The following is a 20,590-nucleotide window of genomic DNA, read 5'->3' as shown; positions in this document are numbered from 1 at the left end:
TGTGCTAGGATTCAGTATAGCCTGCTAATAACTCTGCAGTCAGATCTTGAACCCCTGATGAAGAGGATTATTTATTTTCTTTCCTTATATGATAGTATTTTACTTTCAAAATTCTGAGTTTTCTGTTCTTGGAGGAATTTTTTGGGGGTTTGGAGAAACAACTTTGCTCTTACCATCTTTGTGACCTGTTGCTATATGCATCTCACCTGTCTTCTGTCACTTGTGAGGCGGTTCCATTTGTGACCCTGTCCGGGTTATTCATGTTATAAAACATAAAATCTGTAAAAGTACAGAACCCTTTTACTCCGAAGACATTCCACAAATACTCCTTTAATCTGGGTGTGGTTTTAACAAGACACAAACATTAGAACATATACTTGCAGGTTGCCAGTGCAAAATCCCCAAATGAATAGTCTAGCTCAACATCTAAAATCTTTCTTATCTACCTTGGATATGTATGGATAAGTGAAGCAGTTTGCTAAGAACCCAAGACCAAGTTTAGGATACAGGCTGATGTAGCTCAGCGGGTCCTCCCAAGCTGATGCTCTGCCAGAGAGTGGGGTTGAGGGGAGAGGGCGTGCCCTGCCCTCCATGAGCTGACAGTTTCATGGCAAACACCTTCACAAGGTGAAGAAATTGGGGTTTCTTCTATGAACAGTGGGTCTGAAAAGAGCCCAAAAAGCATGGGAGTGACACAATCCCATTTGTCTCAAGTAGGGGAGACTGGCTGTGGGGCCACTTGGGAGACTCGTGAGTCCAGGTGGGCTGTGTTGGTGGCTTCCACTTGAGCGGTAGGATAGTGGGTAAAAGCGAACAGATTGAAGGCATGTTTAGATGGTAAAAAGAAAGATTTAAAGCTGTCTGTGAAGGTAGGATGGAGTAAGGCTCAGGTTTCTGGGTGGATTAATGAGTTAAATGATGGTCCTGCTGTGCTCTGAGGAGGGAAAGCTGCAGAGGGATTTCTGGGGGAAAACTGATGAGTTCAGCTGTGGGTAAAGTGAAAGGTTGTTAGATGTGTGGTCTGGGATCTCAGGTGAGAGCCAGCAGTGAGTAGGGAGAGGGGAGAGAGACTTTCAAATAATTTTATCTTGTGAACATACATATAAGGATGAGTAATGACACACTTAACCCCTCTATATTCTGTATTTAAAACCCAGTAACATTTTGTTATATTGGTTGCAGGGGTTCTTAATTTTTTAATACAAATAAAATAAATAGAAACAAAATAGTGGAGTTAATGAATATCTTAGAGTTGATGTGTGTCCTTGTATGTATTTTGATTTCTCATCTTTATAAACATAATCTACAAAAAGTTAACTTGCTTAGAATAAGAGTTAAACACAGGGACATGACACACTCTGTTGGGGGTTGAAGGTGATATCTTTGGCAAATTATATAGCCTCTTTTTGCCTTTGTTGCATCTTCTGTGAATGCCCCCGTGCCCCTCATCACAGCTGATTTCCTAGACTAGAAGTTGGGAGGGAGGCTGCTGAAGGGAGTAAGAGGTGGCAACTGCTAGGAACAAAGAAGACAAAGACAAAAACAGATTAAAGCCGAGAAACTGAGTCCTAATACCCTCAAAGGAAAAATAATCCCGCAGTGTTTTGAGCCACTTATCGTAAGGGAAACAAAATCACGTGGATCCAAATCTCTTGAGCATATGTATATTGTGGGTGGGAGGGTATCATCAGAAAAGGGTTGAGAAGAGGCTTTTTGGTTTCCCTTAACGTTTTCAGTAAGAATGGGGTGCAGAAGCAAAAACCACCCGCTACACAGTAGAAGGTGTTGTTTTGTGCGAAACTGACCAAAGTTTGGAAACCAGTCATCAGTGGTGCTGGGAAATGAAGAGGCTTCTGGATTGGGTGGGGCACTTGCTGTGACTTCCAGGTGACCTGCTGGCTGGGGTCTGTGAGGCGGGCAGTAGGTTTGCAGTGTGACCTGGGCATAATCCCTGGCTCTGAGGCTGCTGGTCTGACTAGCAGACCTGGGCAGATACAGTCCTATTGGGGCATCTCGCGATGTGGCCTGGGACACCTGCCATGCTGAGGGCGAGAGGAGGGATCCCCTAAGGGGGTGTCCCTGTGAAGAGTAGAAACTTCCTCCTGCAGGGGAGGAAGAGCCTCTGAGCAGCGGGCCGGATGCACAGGCAAGAGCAGCCTGAGCACGGAGATTTCGGGGACCTGGAAGTCATAAAGTGGCCCGAACAGCCTTGTTCCTGAGAAACTGGAGGGAAAAGATGCTGCAAATGCAGGCTAATTTCAGACCCTGTGGTGGGTCATGAGTGATAGGAAAGAACTGGTCAGGCAGGCACGAAAGAACCCTGTGGTTGTCCCAGTTGGGGCGTCACACCAGAGGGAGGAGCAGAGTTATAGACTTTGTCACTTTTTATCTGTGTGACTTTGAACAATAACACCCCACCTCTCTCTATATATATCTTCATCTGTAAAGTGACAGAGTGACAACTCGTGTCATCAGAAGGCTTAGTTTAGCTCTGATCCTCATTGTCCAGTCCTGTCAGTGCTGCCCTGCAAGGTTCTGCAGTGGGTGCTCTTACCCTGAGATGGGAGGGCGTAGAAGGGCATTGTAGCACCCGAGGGCAGGAAGGGGTTGCTTTAAAAGCAGACATGTAGCCTCCTGCAGCTGCAGACCTACAGGCAGTTTGGTTTATGGTCGTGGAGAGGACTTTGGAGGTCTTAGCATCGTCTTAAGACTTGTTTTCCCTTGGGGACCTGATTTGCCTTTGCAGATTAATGTTGAAGATTTGGGCTTCTGGCAAAGCTGTTTTCAGAGATGGGTATATATGTAACATATAGTATAAAATGAAAGGTTTTATTTAATATTTGGGACTTTGTAGCTGTAGGGAACAGCTCTGTTGGCCTGGTTTCCACGGAGGACACTAGCAGTCGTCAGAGCGTGCGGGAGGGCAGGCAGCCTGCAGTGCTGCTGCAGGGGTTCTCCCCAGCAGGACGCTCTGCTGAGTTGACTCTTCTCTGAGTTTGGTTGCCAGAGGAGCAGACAGCAAAGTAATGAGTTCTGGTGGGATTGTATAATGACAGGAAGAAAGAGGGAGCCGTAGTTCTTAGGGACTACTACACTCTTTTGGTTCCTGATCCAGTGTGTCCCATTACACAATTGATGAGTTGTGTCTATTCTGGGACTTGATTGAAATAAACGTGCAGCCTGAATATTAAGAGTTATGTTTTATTTGTCAGAAGGACTCGAGCCAGGATGACCGCCTCTCAGAACACTCTGAGGGACTGCTCGCAAGAGTAGGGGAGAAGCTAGGATTATATAGGAGCTTTACAACAAAGACCAGGTAGTCAGAACAATAAAACATTGCTTGTTATCTAAAGAAAGCCAGGTATCTCAAGTTCATGAATTTAATGCTTTTCAATATATGGGAGGAAGCCAACATTTGGGCTGACTGAATATATACTTTAGACAAGCACCTAGCTATCTAGGGCCAGTAATCTGTCCTTTCTTATTCTGAGTCTGCTCAGAGGGCACCGTTGTGAATGGCTGCAGGCCTGTCTTCACTGGGGGGTGGCGGCAGCCGCTGATGACTTGTTTTCAGCATTCTTTGTTTAGTGACATGGTTGCAATATTTTCATTCAATTTGTAGTGTTTTCATTCACAGAAAATTATGGTATTATCCTGATTATGGATAATCTGGAAGCTTGGAATGGAACCGAGTTGGAATTACTGCAGGTAACTTCTACTTTAATAAGCCATGTGTAAACATGAACACGGAGGAAGCATACAAAAGGATTCGGTGGTGAATGGGAAGGGTTTCTGCACGTTACAGGAGAAGGCAAGGCAGAATTCTTCTTCTTTGTGGGCAGGTATGTGAGTCCAACTTTCCTTTCTGAAGTGCTTTCTGAGAACTGTTTATGGTAATGAACCAACATTGACAAACGGTGACACACATTGCATTTAAGAGCTGGCTGGCTTCAACTTGGGTATTGGACAGGTGGAATTCATAGGCAGTGGTCAGGTGGATGGGACAGAGATGGAGCCCAGGCCTGGGCCCATATTCAGGTTGAAATCGCCATTTACTCACCATAGCGCCTTGGACTTGAATGTAACCTCTCTTAAACTGATGGTGAGTCTGTGAAATGGGCATGATAATATTCGTTACTTCCTGGGCTTGTTGTAAGTTCTGAAGATTATTATAGCACACATGAAGCACTTAACACACTGACACTTAGCAGTGTACACTTTGTTCGACCACCACGCTTGGTGTGTGTCAGAGCCTTAAAGGCAGCATGTGTCTGTTTAGGATGCACTGGTAGCCCCTTGGCTACTTTGTGAATTTGGTGATTTCCTTTAATACTTGTAACTCTGTGTGCCATGGGCAGTTATTTTTATGGACAGATGAGGAATCTCAGGGTAAAAAAGACTGTGTAATTTGCCCAAAGTCAGACCATAATTTTGTGTGCAGGGGCCTCGGTTCAGCATGGGCTCCTGGGCCTTCTGCTCTCTCCGTTCAGCACCAGAGCCAGATGTGGGCTCGGCTGTTTCCCAGCCCAGAATATCCGGCAGGCCACAAGACACACCTGGTCCTGTGCTGCTTGAGCAAAATCTCCGGAGGAGAGGCAGTTACAAAAGGGATAAACATAAAAACAGACGACAGCAAATTGTGATCAGCTCTGAGAAGGAAAGGAACACGTCTGGCCGTGCAGAGCTGGGAGCTTTCCCATCGGGGCTGCTCTGGGGGCGCTCATCTCAGCTAAACAAGCTGTGCTGCTGCACCAAGGCAGGAAGGCAGGGCGCGTGTGGCCAGGTAGACAGGGCCTCGTTGATCGTACTCATTCCCTATTAAGTGGCAGGTGTCACAGGCACTTAACAAATAAACAGATGTTGGCCAGAATCATCACGCATTTTGCTTGGTAGTTTTATTGGCGCCAACTTTGAGAGGAGGTCATTGAAGCTGGGGAGTTTGCTGCATGCCCGTGATTACCATGGAAATACCCCCACTGGTCTTTCAACCTAGACTGGTGTGGCTGTCATGTCCCAGCCCTGTGAATGGCATCGTGCAGCTTCTCCCAAGTGGCCCAAATGACTGACATTGATATGCTTAATTCGTAGGAAATGGTATGTGGCAATAAGAGAAAAAGGTAGTAAGAAATTGGAAAACTAGAAAATAACCAATTCTTCCCCTGCTGGGGGACCGTACCCTGTGTCTCTCACCCCACTCACTGCCTGTCACCTCCTCCCTGCCGACTCCGTGTTCAGAAGCCACTCTGAGCCTTTGAAGAACATTTTGCCTCATGACACTGTTGACTAGGACCTGCGACCTCTCTGTCCCTGGTTAACTCTCTCTTCAAAGCCATTTAAATTTCTTGCAGGCTCCTCCACTCAAATGTAAGAATAGCCCCTTTAAACTTCTTGATGCAGCTCCTTAATGAAGATCTTGGGAAGGAAACCTAGCCAAAACCTGGGAGGTATTCACAGAGTGAATGTAACCTGAGCATTTTTTGACGTTCAGAATCAGAGCGGTGGGAGACACAGGAAGGCCTTTTTAAGTTAGCAAGTGGAAAGAGAAAGACTCAGGATGTTTGAGACTGAAACATCTCGGTCCCAGCCAGCAAGGCACCTGCGTTCAGGATGGTGTGTGGGGAGTGCAGAGTTCTCAAAAAGAAAGAAGTGGTGGGATGGCAGGGAGGACATTTAGGTACTTAACTGGGGAAGGAAAAAGTTGGCTGAACAATTCATGGTTGAACAAGAGGATTGTGACATGATGTGCTTGTATTTTGGAGAGAAGGGTTTTGTGGAGCCAGGCCTAAGGAGAAATCTCTCTGACTGGGGAGTCAGCACAACAAAAAAACACACAGAACCAGGCAGACCCCATGGCCCCTGATGGGGGAGAGGCTGCCCACCAATTGGAGACCTGGAGGCTGCTTCTGTCCCTTAGCTGGGGCCTCAGACCTCACTTCACATCCCAGTCCTGTTGATACAAGAAAAAATATGTGGGGCATGAGAAGGGCTGTGTCCCAGGCTTCCGTTGAGCCCCTGGGATGTGCCCCACCAGATTTTGTTCCTTGGCTTCATGCAGTAAAGAATTCAAGAACAAGCCAGTGTTGAGTAAAGGTAGATTTATTCAGAGAGATACATTGACAGGCATGAGAAACGTCACGAAGTATGGGGGTTTGATGCTCAGATTAAAAGTAGGCACACACTCCACAGAAATAGTGTGGGCCTTCTCCGAAGAGGTAGAGACAGGGGTTCCTGGGATGTGGCTCTGTGTTGCTCCTTTTCTTGGGCTTCGTGGTTTCATATGCTAATAAGTAGAAGGACCAGCCTTAGGGCAAGGGGCTGGGATTCCAGGGAGTTGGCCATTTTCCACCCTTTGACCTTTTGTGGCTAGCCTTGTGACGGCCATGGTGCCTGGGGCCGTGTTATTCACCATGTTACTATTACAATGGGTGTATAATGAAGCTCAGGATCTACTAGAAGTTAAATCTCTTCATCCTGAGCCTCAAGACCTATTGGGGGTTGAATTCTTCACCATTTTGATATTAATTGCTGTGGTCTTTCTTGAATGGCTTGCTCTGCCCCCTTCCATCCTGTCTCACTGTGATGACACAGAGAGAGCAAAGGCCGGGCCCTGCGTGTGTTCCTGCATTTAACAGCGGGAGATGTGGGGTGGGCTGAGGATGACTCTGAGTGGTGAGAAATATGTTTCAGATTTTCCCACATGAGACATGGGGACCTGCCAGCAGCCATTGCAGATTTATCTCACGGGCATTATCGCTTGTGTTGTTACGGAAACAACAGGCCAGCCAAGAAATAAGCAGCACTCAGAGGGTGGGAGTACTGAGATTTATTATGCCAGCGGGCTCAGAGGGGCTTCTGTTCCCAAGCCCTGAGCACATCCAAGACGTGCACATGAGGTTTTATAGGGTTAATTACAAGTATGGGGCTTTTAGCCAATAAGGCTCGAACAACAAAAAGCAAGGAATCAGTACACTGAAGCTTATCAATTTGGAACAGATCACGTTACTGACAATTGTTGACCTTGGATTTACGAGTTAGCTTGTTAGCCCAGTAAACTGACACTGAACTTCAGATTTACGAGTTAGCCCAGCAAAACTTAGATCAGTAAACCGACACTTATCACACTTAGATTTGTGACTTAGCTTGTTAGCCCAGCTGGGGTTTTTGTTCACAGTGTCACTCATCTTTTCTATTTTCCTTTTATTTTTAAAGTATTTAATCCAAATTAAATATCAGGATTTTTTTGGAAAGAAATTTCTCTTTTTCTTTTCTTTGGGGCTCTTTTGGGGGGTAGGTAATTAGGTATATTTATCTGTTAGTGGAGGCCCTGGGGCTTGAACCCAGGACCCTGTTCACACTAAGCACACGCTCTACCACCTGCCCCATCATCTTTTTCTTTTTGCTTTAGCTGCCAAGAATCTTACAGCTGAATTTCTAGTCGGCCTTTAACACTTGCCCTGACTTCATGGAATCCATTTTTATGAGTTTACCTCCCCCTGGTTTCATTTAAATATTGAATCCCCATTTTCTCTTCACTCTCAGTTTTGCCTTTTTGTTGTTATGGTTGTTAAGCTGTGTTTAAAAAATTGTTTAATTTCTCTTTTAGCAGGAGGCTGAAGTAAATAAATATGTAAACAAACATCACACTTAAATGCTTTTATATATTCTAAGCTGTTTAGTAGTTAATTAAAAACCAAATTGAATATTAAAGGGATAACATTTTTAAATTATTTTTTAATTTTTTATAAAGACATAGCTGATTTAAAATATATGTTTCAGGTGTACAATAGATGCTCCATTTATAGTTACTGTAAAACATTGTCTGTATTCCCTGTGTTGTAAGATACATCCCTCTAGAGTGTTTACATTACATGTTGCAGTTTGTATAAGAAAGTTGGGTAACGCAGAGTCTGGAACGTGGCTGTGTATGACTCAGGTTCACGCTCACCCTGCCTGTCAGAGCTCAGGCCTTCACTCCTTTCTGCAGGGGAGCGAGTGGAGGCAGCTCTCATCAGCGCTGGCACCACACTCTGAGTGGCAGTGACAGCAGTGACTGTGTGTGGACGTGAAAATTGTTGTTCCAAGAGTTTTACATGCTTTTCTGCATTTAATAATTAAAGCCCTCCTGTGAGGAAGGGTTTTAAGTTTTTAATGAATAATACATTTTATTTTGATATTGATAGACTTCAAAACTCCGGAAAATTTACAGGAGTAGTACAATAAATGCTTAGATACAGTTCACCTTAAAGGGCACTATTTGCCCTTTTGTGACGGGCTTATTTTAGCATAAATTTTCAAAGTTCATTCATATTGTAGCCTGAATCAGTACATTATTCTTTTTGTTTGATAATATCCTTTTCCTTTTTTTTCGTTTTTGGTCTATTTAAAAATATTTTCATTGAAGTCTAGTCAGTTTATAGTGTTGCATCAGTTTCTTGTGTACAGCACAAAACTTCAGTTAAATAGGAACATACCTGCATTCATTTTCATATTCTTTTTAAACATAAGTTACTATAAGTTATTAAATATATTCTCCTGTGCTATACAGTATATACTTGCTGTTTATTGTATACATACTCAGCATCTGCAAATCTTGAACTCCCAATTTATTCATTCCACACCCTCTCCCCTCTGGTAACCATAGTTTGGTTTCTATGTCTCTGTGTCTGTTTCTGTTCTGTAGATAAGTTTATCTTTTTGTTCCTTTGTTTTTGTTTTTTTTTTTTGTTTTAGATTCCACATGTGAGCGATCTCATATGGTATTTTTCTTTCTCTTTCTGGCTTATTTCACTTAGAATGTCATTCTCCTGGTCCATTCATATTGCTGCAAATGGCATTATTTTATTATTATTTTATTGCTGAATAGTAGTCTATTGGACATATATACTACAACCTCTTTATCCAGTCGTCTGTCAGTGGACATTTAGGTTGTTTCCAAGTCTTGATATTGTAAATAATGCTGCTGTGAACATTGGGGTGAAACTGTCTTTTTGAATTACGTTTCCTTTCGGATATATGCCCTGGAGTGGGATTGCTGTGTCATCTGGGCCCGCAAGGTTTTGTCTTTTGAGGAACCTCTATACAGTTTTCCACAATGGCTCCACCAAACTGCATTCCCACCACAGTGTAGGAGTGTTCCCAATTCTCCACAGCCTCTCCAGCATTTAGTGTCTATGAACTTCTGAATGATGGCTATTCTGACTGGTGAAAGGTGATACTTGTTTGCAGTTTTGATTTGCATTTCTCTGATAATGATATTGAGCATTTTTTCATGTGCCTATTGGCCATTTGTATGTCTTCATTGGAGAAATGTTTCTTTAGGTCTTCTGCCCATTTTTGGATTGAATTGTTTGTTTTTCTTTTTTATCAAGTGTAAAAGCTGTTTACATATTCTGGGAATTAAGCCCTTGTCACTTTCATTTAATGCAACTATTTTCTCCCACTCCATAGGTTGTCTTTTTGCTTTAATTTTTGTTTTCTTTTCTGTGCAAAAGCTTGTAAGTTTAATTAGAACCCACTTGTATATTTTTGCTTGTATTTCTATTGCTATAGTAGACTGCTCTTGGAAAATATTGTTGAGATATATGTCAGATGTTTTGCCTATGTCTTCTTCTAAGAGGTTTATAGTGTCTTGTCTACAATTTTTAGTCTTTAAGCCATTTTGAATTCATTTTTTTGTATGTTGTGAGGGGGTAGTCTAACTTCATTGATTTACATGCAGCTGTGCAGTTTTCCCTGCACCATTTGCTGAAGAGGCTGTCTTTGCTCAATTGTATGTTCTCACCTCCTTTGTCAAAGATTCAATTACCAAAAGTTTGTGGGACTATTCTTGGTAATTTTGTTTATCCATTCATTGATGGATGGATATTTTTAGTGACTTTTAGCTACTCTGAATGATACTGCTATGAATATTGATGTGCAAGTTTTTGTGAGAATACATTTCCATTCTGTTGGCTGTACAGTTGGCCCACCATATCTGTAGTTTCCACTTCATGGATCCAGATGGCTGATTGCAAAGGGACTTGATCATCCTTGGATTATGGTATCCAGGGTGGGGGTTCCTGAAACCAACCCCCCGAGGACACTGAAGGATGACTCTACATGTAGGAGTGGAATTGCTCAGCCACATAACTCTAACCTTTTGAGGAAACATCGGGCTCTTCCAAAGAAGCTGCACCATTGCCCCTTTCCAACGGCTGCATATTGAGGGTATCCATTTCTCTGCCTCCTGATTGACACTTGTTATTGTCCATGTTTTGATTATAACCATCCTAGTGAGTTTAAAATGAGATCTCATTTTGATTTTGATTTCGCTAGTGATGCTGACCATCTTTTCAGATGCTTATTGGCCAATTGTGTATCTATTTAAATCCTTGGCAAATTAAAAAATTGGGTCGATTTTCTTTGTATTGTTCAGTTGTAAGCATTTGTTTTATATCCTGGATACTAGTCTCTTATTAGATATATGCTTTGCAAGATTTTTCTCCTATTCTGCAGATTGTCATTTCACTTTAATTTTTTTAAACATTAAAACAATTTCTTTATAGGGGAGGTAATTAGATTTATTCATTTTGTTTTTCTTCCTTAGCACGCACTCTATCATTTGAGCTACCCCTTTCCCCTTTCATTTCACACTCTTGATGTTGTCCTTTGTAACAAATGATTTTAATTTGATGAAGTCCATTTTATCTATTTTGTTTTATCACTTGTGCTCTTGGTATTGTATCTAGGAAGCCATAGCCTATCCTATGACCACAAAGATTCATACTATGTCTTCTTTAAGAAAGTTCATATATTTAGTTTTTACGTTTCTGTCTGTGATCCATTTTGAATTAATATTTGTTATATAAAATACGGGGTCCAGATTCCAGATTCATTCTTTTGCCTTCAGATACCCAGGTGTCTCTGCTCCATTTGTTGGATAGACTATACTTTCAATGGAGTGTTGTTGGCACATTTCTGGAAAACTGACTGTAAATGTAAGTTTCCCCCCAGGATTTTTTATTGTGTCTCATAGATTTCTGCATCCAAACTTATGACAGAAGCATAATGACTTGAGTGCTATAGATTTGCTGTAACCTTTGAGTGAGTCCTCCAAATTTGCTCTTCTTTTTCAAGATTGTTTTGGCTGACCTGGGTCCCTTGCTTTCAATATGAATTTTGGGATCAGTTTTTCAATTTTTGCAAAGAAGTCAGCTGGAATTTTGATAGGGATTCCATTAAATATGTAGATTACTTTGGGAAGTCTTAACATTTTTAACAATATTTTCTACCATTGCATGATCATGGGATGCCTTCCATATATGAAGATATTTTAAAATTTTTTTGGTGATACTTCAAAATATTCAATGTACAAATCTTGTAAACTTTTGTTAAATGTATCTCTCATTTTATTTTTTATGCAGTTGTAAATGGAACGGCTTAGCTTCATAAGGGTGGGACTATATATATCAATTTATTTATTTCTAGGATTCCTACATAGCAAATACACTAGGTTTATATTTGCTACATTGATCTATCCACAATTCTTCCCACCCCCGTGTCATAAGAAACCAAGACCCAGCTTAAGCCATCTGAACACCTATGTGGAAGTGAGAAATGAGACCTTTGGGTGGGGTTTGTGTAGATGATACTGAGATCTTATTCAGGATGGCTTCATCTTAATTTCTTTTAAACAATCCTTTCAGAGTACATAGTCAGATACATTAGGAAAATGCTGTTTTGATGTGCGGAGGAGCTAAGACTATAATTTTCAAGTAATTTCTAGTGAGAGTGTTGTACTTGAAACATAATTTGCATCAATCTTTGAAGATTTATGTTTCAGGAGCTTTGAGTAAATAATACCTGTCTTTATTCAATAACTACAACTAAATGCTCAAGCAACATGTAAGAGTTTGAGCAAACTGCTCCCGCCCCGTAGTGCTGGTTGGTTGCAGCTGTAACTGGAGTCAGCGCTTACCTCGCCCAGTACACTTGTGCTGATCTGCTCAAAACAGTTCGTCCAACAGTTTGTCGGTAGTCTTTTAGACAAAGCCATAAAGCATTGATTTAAGGTTGCTGGAATGTAATCTATTCTTATTAATATTAAGTAAGCACATATTGAGTACTTACTGTATGTTGGGAATTGTCCCTCAGCCTCACATGAATATTACTTCTAATAAAACCTCTCATATTTCCCTGTTATTTGCACTTTACAGATAAGGAGACTGAGGATTAGGTCTTCTCTCTTTTGGGGGGAGCTCATTATCAATGATGGGAAGTTGTAAGGAAAAAGATATTGATTCATCCAGAGAAAATATTTTTCTGAGATTCAGTATTGAAGAAGGTAACCACTGAAGAGGGTGATCATTGTTTGAGTGAGACGAGCCCCGGGTTGTACGGAGTCAGCATCCCTGTCCTGGACGCTGCACGTGTAGAGCTGCGTGGTGGGTGAGGCGGCGCGGCCGCGCAGGGAAAGCGGATGCCGGGCCGTTGGGCTGTGCTCAGGCCCGGTGGGGCTTTCTCCTAAGAGCAGTGGACCGTCATTGACAGATTTTAAGTAGGCTAGTGCGATGCTCTCGTAGATCACTTTTGTCTTGTAGAATGCTTAGAAACATTTAGAAGGCTCGGCAGGAGGTGATGTGATGAGTCAGAGTAGGGTGGCTGCGAGGTGTAGCAGTGTTCAATTTTCAAGTGATTTTCAGTCCCAGGTTTGTGGCTCAGTAGCCGTGTCACTTTGGATGACACACCCAAGGAAGTGAAACAATTTATCTAATCAATAGAAGCAGTGATGTACCGAACTCCCAGGACTGCTGTGTAGATCCAGTGAGATAACGTGTGCACAGTGTGCAGCATGGTCCCCAGCACAGAGTCAGTGCTGAGGGAGTGCCAGTGAGTACCTGGTAGGACAGGTGTGGGTGGTGGATCTCGTTGACTGAGGAAATTTGCCCCTGAAGGAGGGGTCTTGTCACATCTGTGAGTGATTGGCCTGAGCTGGGAGAGGCAGGGAGACCTTGCCCCCGACCAAGGGCCCTGGGCAGGATGGCTATGGGAGGAACACCGTGAAGTTAGCTCTTTGCAGGTGGAGTTGGAGGTGCCCTTGAGACATCTAAGTGCAGTGTCACAATCACAGAAGTGGTCTGGTCCCGGGCTGTGCATTTTCCTGCTGAGATATTGATCTCTGAACGCGAAGACATACTTTACAGGACAAGTGAATAGTAGTATCATCTCTCATCAAAGCTCACATCTCTTTATTCATCACTCACTTTGCTAATTGGGTACTTACAGAACACACTTCACTGTCCTCCCCTGGGCTCAGGCTCCACAGAAAAGAGCTGGTGAGTCTCCCTCTTTTCCAGAAGAAGACACACTTAGCTGGTAGACTTCTATACCTCGCCAGACTTAGAATTTTAGGTTGTTGATTTAATTCTATTTTCTGTTGGTCATCTCCTGACAGGAGAGACGTTTTACCTCATGGTCAGGTTTCAATTAGCTGTTACTGAGAATTGCTGGTCTGATCCATAGTGTATTTATTCTATTAACTTTGTAGAGTACTTATCATTTTTCTGTCTTTGCTCTTTAATTTTGTTTGCCCCTTCAATTTTCTATCTTATTTGGGACCTTATTTTATTTTTTAATTAAAAAATGTCTATTAGCAGTTAACAAAACAAAAGCAAAGAAAAAATGCACATGATAGCTAAATTTAGAAAATATCTTGTGTGTTTTCTGTCTCAGCAATGGAGGGTTCTAGAAACTCGTGAAAAGCTTCATTACATAAGTTCCTTTAAATTCTGATTAAGAAATAAAACCTTCCTTCCTCATCTTTCAAGCTGCACAGCTAATTGTCAAGAAAGTGAGGGGAAATTCTCAGAAGCCAAGACAAACCAGAAAGCAGGGATTCTGGGAGATACGTGAGCCTTAGAAGCCCTGGGGTGCCGGTTGGCTCCTGAACTGAGTTTCAGTTGCCCTGGCAGGAGGGCAGGAGGTGAGCCTGTGGCCTCTCACACTGGGAGTTGGATGGCTGTTCTTATATAAGGCCAAACACATCCTGAGAATCCTGCTTTATAAAAGGTTGAATTAGAAAGAAAAGAATAAAAGCATTCCTCAAGGCAAGGAAGTAAGGAAAGTAAAATTTTTTGGAAGCGGGAAAAATAACATATCCAAAGTAAGGATTTAGTTTAAAGCTGTTCTGGCATGAGAGTGACCACAAACCCATGGCAGAAAATCACAGCTCCTCCCGGAAAGAGAAGGTGTGTTTTGAATGAATCAGTGGACAGCCATTCTGAAAAAGGCCTCCAGAGTCTTCTGGATCAAGATACTGGACTCAAACACCTCCCTTCCATGGTCTCATTTAAATAACCAGAAAGGTTTTAAAGGAAAGAAGCCATAATCATAGTTCTATTTATTGACATTACTTTATGCTAGGAATTCAAAGGTGACTATGGAGTTGTCTCCTCTTTTATGGACCTTACTTTCTATTTGACATAGTTGGGGAACTTGGTGGAGGGTGGTGTTAGTATGTTGCAATTAACCAGGAGAGGAGTTTAAGAAAGCAGTGAAGGGTTGGTGACATTTTTCGCTGAGGACAGTCCTGTTCAGTTGGCTTGTAATTACAGGCTCGTTGAGTTGTCACTGGAGGGAATTAATCTTAAGGAATTTGGACTTAGCTCAGGCCTCTTCAGAATGGACAAGTGAACCTGGAGAAAGACAGTCAAATCTGTGCAGACATTGAAGTTCACTTCAACATGTGGTATCCATGAGCCAAAGATAGGACTAGTAGGCAGCACTTCTTGAGGACAGAGGAGTGGTTTTTAAGGTTCTTCAAGAATGAATCCCAAGGTACCGGGATGGCCAGTTGTCAAACTGTGACTTTGCTCTTTGGACGGTGTATCCACCAAGGGTATTGGCCGTTTATAAGTTTCCATTTCTCCTTAATACATGTCAGGTTATGAGGACGTGGGCATAAACGTTTCACACCTTGTCAAGGTGACTTTGGGTACCTGCCTAGAATCATGGGCATAGTTGCGGCTGCGTCATACATCTTGCCGCACATCCCGCTCCCCGGCTCCGTGATCACGGCAGAGTGGTTCCTTATTGAGCTGTCCATCTCCTCTGTGACATCGTAACCAAACAAAAGATTGGAGAGTATTAACTTGGCTTTTTTCTTTTCTAACATTCCCTTCAAATTATGATGACTGATAGTGGACCCAGTTACGTTTGCAGATGATTTACAAGTAGGGCTGTCAGTACAAACCTTGTAATCCCCGCTGTGTGATCTAGAGAAGAAAGTTACACTCTTTCCAAATTGTTTTGATGCACTTATGTGGGAAAATGATGTATGTTTGAATATGTATTTCCTCTCTTACTCATCATGGCTAGAGATGAATATTTGTAGACATGGAATGAGTACTCTGTATTTGAACTGTATGGTCCCCTAAATTCTCCCCAGCTTTTTAAAGTCATCACTGGAGTGCTACCTCCAGAGTGCCGCAAAGCATCCAACACTGCCTGCTCTTCGGACACTGTAAGTTTCCAAGTTGGAGAAGGCTGCTGGCTGGTGAGGCAATCTCTCGCACATCTCTGGTTGGGTGATGTGAGCTGAGAACACAAGAATTGGCAGACAGTAACTAACCACGATCACGTCCATTTCTGGAACACTCATGGAGGATTTTACACCTATGCTAGTGGAATACGTTATTTCATTTAGTTTTCCCAAAAATCATAATTAGATTTTATCACCTGTATTAAAAAGGAAACTGTCAAAGCGAGTGACGTGCAGACTTTGGACTGGAACACGGGTCTTTCTGATCCCTGTCTCTGTTCCCTCCCCGGCCTATCCTTGCAAATGACCAGGAGACTCTTCCTCTGTCTTGAGTTTCCCTCTGATGTTACCGCTCTCTTTGTTTCTAAGAGAGGAAAACAAGTCTAAACTTACTTTCCAGTTGGAAATGGAATGGAGAGTTAACGTTGGAAGCCGGGAGAATCTGTCCTGTGATGAAGTGGTCTCCGAGCCACTTCCACTGGGATGTCACATCACTGTCTGGGCCCCTTGCTCAGCCTGTGCACAGGTGACAGCGCAGTTGTGCCGAGCAGTCCTCCCGGACAGGGCAGTGGGTTGGAAATGAGTTTGGGGATTTGGTTTCATTACACAAGTTCCTGAGGGCCTTGACCTGGCACTTCGAGTGGGAGCATTCCCTGTCCCACAGACTGTGCTCTGGGCCCGTGCAGACCTGACGTGGCCTCAGCCTGAGTCTCAGGGCCCGTGGTGATGAGGAGCATTTTAGCCCAGGGTCTGCCGGAGGCTCTGAGACTACTGGGCTGTGGGACTTTGTCCAGGATGATAATAATTCCTCCCCGAGTTTCAGATTTCCTTGCCTGTGAGCCGGGGTAGTAGTTGTTTCTGAGATGATTGTAATGATTCAGTAATGGGCGCAGCGTGTGCTGACAGGTAGCTGGGTGCTTTAGGAGCAGAAGTCGCAATCACTCTGTCAGCCTCTCCCTGTGCGCTCTGTGCTTTGAGAAGTTGTGTGTTTGGTGAAAGTCCCGCCCAGACCCTAGGGTCTAGATGAACTGTTGTTCCTTTACTTTCCCTTCCTTTTCCTCTTTCCCTTCTCTGTGTCCCATGTTTAGGTAGCAGATTCCTCTATTTCAGGGAATACGGGCTTTTCTAGTAAAGGGACAGGTGGAATGCGGAGAGGTGGGGCCCAGAGGGGGTCTGGAGTGTCTGCACAGTGCTGCTTCCCTGCGTTTCTGCATCCGGTCCCATCAGTGCACTAAGTCAGCCTTCCTCTTCCTTCCTGTGTCATCGGGTCTCTGTTTTAAGGGAAAACCATTTTTATGGGTCTTTTTTCACTTACGTGTTTCATTCAGATGCTTGTTGCTTTTCTCCCTGTGCTTCAGCGTTCCGAGGAGAAAATTCAGCCGTGCAGCATCCTCTCCGAGCTCTACGAGTTGATCGGCTTCCACTGCAAGTCCACCTTCTTCAAGCGGGTGGCCCCCGTGCGGCACGCGGCCCCCGGCATCCCGGAGCCTGGCGGGAAGGCCTGCTCCCGACTCCTCCTGCAGACGCTTCCTGGCTACAGTCTGTCACTGGACTTGCAGGACTTCAGCAAATGTGTTGGAACTAAAACATTGCTTCAGCCCCATTAACCATGCCTGGTTTGGGCCCTGCTGTCCTGCCTCATCAGGGTGAATCTTGATTCATTTAGAACAGGGCTCAGCAGACTTTTCCTTTCAAGGGCTTGGGGGTAAATATTTCAGGGTCTGAAAACCTCCTGATCTCTGGTGCAGCTGCTCAGCTCTACTGTTTAGATGCCAGAACAGCCAGATAGTCCACACACCCATAGAGCTTTATTAACAGCGGTGGCTGGGGCTGGATTGGGTGTATGAACTGCAGTTTGCCCCCACAGCCTCCTCAATATTGACACCTGCACCAGAGTGTACATTTGTGACAATGGGTGAACCTACACTGACATGTCATCATCACCCATAGCCCATAGTTGACACTAGGATTTACACATTGTGTTGTGCACTCTGTGGGTTTGGACAGATGTACAATGACATGTATCCACCATCACAGCATCATACAGAGTCGTGTGTCTTAGTGACCTTAAAATGCTCCGTGCTGCACCTCATTCATTGCTCTTTCCCCTCTAGCCTCTGGCAGCCACTGATCTTTCAGTCTCTGTGTTTTTCCCTTTCCCAGAACACCATACAGTTGGAATCAGACAGTTGCTGAAACTTCCCAGATTGGCTTCTTTCACTTGGTAATATGCATTTAAGGTTCCTCCATGTCTTTTCATTCCTTGATAACTCATTTCATTTTAGCACCAAATAATAGTCCATTTTCTGGCGGGACCACAGTTTATTTATCCATTCACCTACTGAAGAAGAGCTTAGTTGCTTCTGAATCCTGTTGAGTATGAATAAAGCTGCTATTAACATCTGTATGCAGATTTGTGTGTGAACATAAGTTTCCATTTCATCGAGTAAACACCAAGGAGCACAGTTGCCGGATCATATGTTAGAATTACGTCTAGCTCTGTAAAAAATTGCCAGACCGTCTTCCAAAGTACCTGGGCCATTTTTCATTCCCACCAACAATGCATTATAATTTCTGGTGCTCCACATCCTCACCAGCATTCGGTGCTGTCAGTGTTCTGCATTTTGGCAGTTCTGACAGGTGTGCAGTGGTATCTCGCTGTTTCAGTCTGCATCCCCTTGATGACAGGTGCTGTGGAGCATCTTTCCAAAGGCTTCTTTGGCATCCAGATTTCTTCTTTGATGAGGTGTGTGTTCAGGCATTTTGCTCATTTTTTAATCAGGTTATTCATCCTTCTTGTTGAGTGTAAAGAAATTTTGGTATATTCTGGATTTCAGCCCTTTATCAGTGTGTCCCTGCCCTTCACCTTCAGTGCCAGAGTTGTCCTTTGGGTCTCAGTGGAGTGTCAGATCTTCAAAGAGATTCCCTGTCTTCCCTCAGCCTAAATACTGTCCTTGTATTTTTCACTATCAGTGACTCATTTTGTTCTTTTTAAATAGCATTTCCCATAATTTCTAAGTATATTAAAGACAAAAGGGCAATGATTGAACACCGCCTGCCCCACCAGGCTGTGTGCCCTGTGAGAGCAGAGGCCCTGTCCCCACTCACCGTTTCCCATGACAGCACATGGCACATGTCCATGTAAAAGTGTGTAACGTGGGGCCAAACCTGATGAGCAGCTATGACGACATGTGTTGTCTACCATTTATTGAGTAGACTTTGTTTCTGATCTTAATTATTAAATCATATGAATGAAACTTGGTTGTTTTGAAAAATAAAACAACAAAACACACCTCAATGTGATTGGTAATTTCTACTTAGATTTCTGACCCAGGAGGGGATGTTCACCATCATTTTGTGGAGGAGGTTGGGAAGGTAAAGTAAGAGAGTGAGATCAAATAAAGTAAAAATGATAACAGTCAGTTGGCTTTATTTTCACTGAAATAAAAGTTATTTTAAACCCTATCTCAGCTGTTGTCCTGTTGTTTTAAACATTTCTCATAGAATTAAATGGAAGCCCACTAAACCCTGAAAGGGAAACTGTGTGCTCAGGTCCTGAAAATTGTTTATGTCTATTTCTTGAGATACAAATTTCCCTGCTGGTTACAGAAATACGAGGCGGGAACACAACAGTGCACTGCATGTGTCTGCCGGCTTCACGGGCTGCTCAGTGTCAATTTCATTTTCTTGGGTTGCAGTTTAGGACGGATTTCCATGAGAAATATTGCTCAGATTTTCCTGAATGAAGGATTGAATTTTCCACAGGAAATATTATGAAACAGAGTGACAAGGCACAAGGGTTTCCCATAAAGGAATAGTTGATATAATAAACTCTCACTATGGTGAATATTTTTAATAAAAGCAAGTTGAAAATTTTATCACTAGGTCAAATGGCACAAATCCGTCTGAAGAAAAAAGATTCAAATTTTATAGAAGAAGTGGTTTGAATCAAGTAGAAATTATGATTTCTACACTATTTGTTGTAAGAACTTATACTCAGTCTTATCATAATTGCCGGTGGCAGGAAGTGGATGATTATTTATTTATTAAAAAAAATTCACAAGGTGCTATTTGCCCCATCCTTGATGCGGCAGTCCTGTGGTTAGTTAAGTTGGGACATTTAGGAAAATTAGCTAGGTTTTCCGGACATTGATTTCAGCCACTTTATATTAACTACAATCTCTTCTTTTGTGTCGGCATATGGTCCATACATAAATATGGGGAGGAACAACTTCCAACTCGGTTTTACAGTGCAAACCGCAGGAAATTCAAACCGGCACTAGGAAACAAACTGAGAAACCACAGTAAGAGTTTCTCCTGCAATCCGTTCCATTTGTGCTGGATGAACGAACGTCTCTCCACATGCTCAGTTCTGAGAGATAAGTGTGTGTGAAAGCCGTCCTTCACCTAGCTTGAAGGGAACACAAAGTTTCTTTTCAGTTGCCAACTCCACTCCATACATATATATGGGGAGGTACAAGCTCCAACTCGGTTTTACAGTGAAAACGGCAGGCACTTCAAACCGGCACTAGGAAACAGACTGAGAAACCAGAGTAAGGGTTTCTCCTGCAACCCGTTCCCTTTGTGCTGGATGAACGAACGTCTCTCCACATGCTCAGTTCTGAGAGATAAGTGTGTGTGAAAGCCGTCCTTCACCTAGCTTGAAGGGAACACAAAGTTTCTTTTCAGTTGCCAACTCCACTCCATACATATATATGGGGAGGTACAAGCTCCAACTCGGTTTTACAGTGAAAACGGCAGGCACTTCAAACCGGCACTAGGAAACAGACTGAGAAACCAGAGTAAGGGTTTCTCCTGCAACCCGTTCCCTTTGTGCGGGATGAACGAACGTCTCTCCACATGCTCAGTTCTGAGAGATAAGTGTGTGTGAAAGCCGTCCTTCACCTAGCTTGAAGGGAACACAAAGTTTCTTTTCAGTTGCCAACTCCACTCCATACATATATATGGGGAGGTACAAGCTCCAACTCGGTTTTACAGTGAAAACGGCAGGCACTTCAAACCGGCACTAGGAAACAGACTGAGAAACCAGAGTAAGGGTTTCTCCTGCAAACC

At 43.2% G+C, this 20,590-nt stretch overlaps 1 protein-coding gene across 2 annotated transcripts in view; it reads left to right on the top strand.

Moving 5' to 3' along the window:
- Nucleotides 1–17,400, top strand: part of LOC140690314 (trafficking protein particle complex subunit 9-like) — a 329,996-nt gene extending 312,596 nt beyond the window's left edge. The window contains exons 1-2 of one of the 2 annotated variants that reach the window (XM_072952014.1): nucleotides 3,390–3,708; nucleotides 16,876–17,400. In XM_072952014.1, coding sequence (XP_072808115.1) covers nucleotides 3,661–3,708; nucleotides 16,876–17,124 — 297 coding nt within the window. In that variant the 5' untranslated portion in view covers nucleotides 3,390–3,660 and the 3' untranslated portion in view covers nucleotides 17,125–17,400. Of the gene's footprint in view, nucleotides 1–3,389; nucleotides 3,709–16,875 lie in introns of those variants that run through there. The other variant, XM_072952013.1, reaches the window with a different exon arrangement.
- The last annotated feature ends 3,190 nt before the right edge of the window (nucleotides 17,401–20,590 follow it).

The sequence above is a fragment of the Vicugna pacos genome, chromosome 30, assembly GCF_048564905.1.
Source record: "Vicugna pacos chromosome 30, VicPac4, whole genome shotgun sequence".
Classification (NCBI taxonomy): Eukaryota; Metazoa; Chordata; class Mammalia; order Artiodactyla; family Camelidae; genus Vicugna; species Vicugna pacos.
Note: the sequence above shows the minus strand (reverse complement) of the source record. Positions and strands in the feature narration are given on the sequence as shown.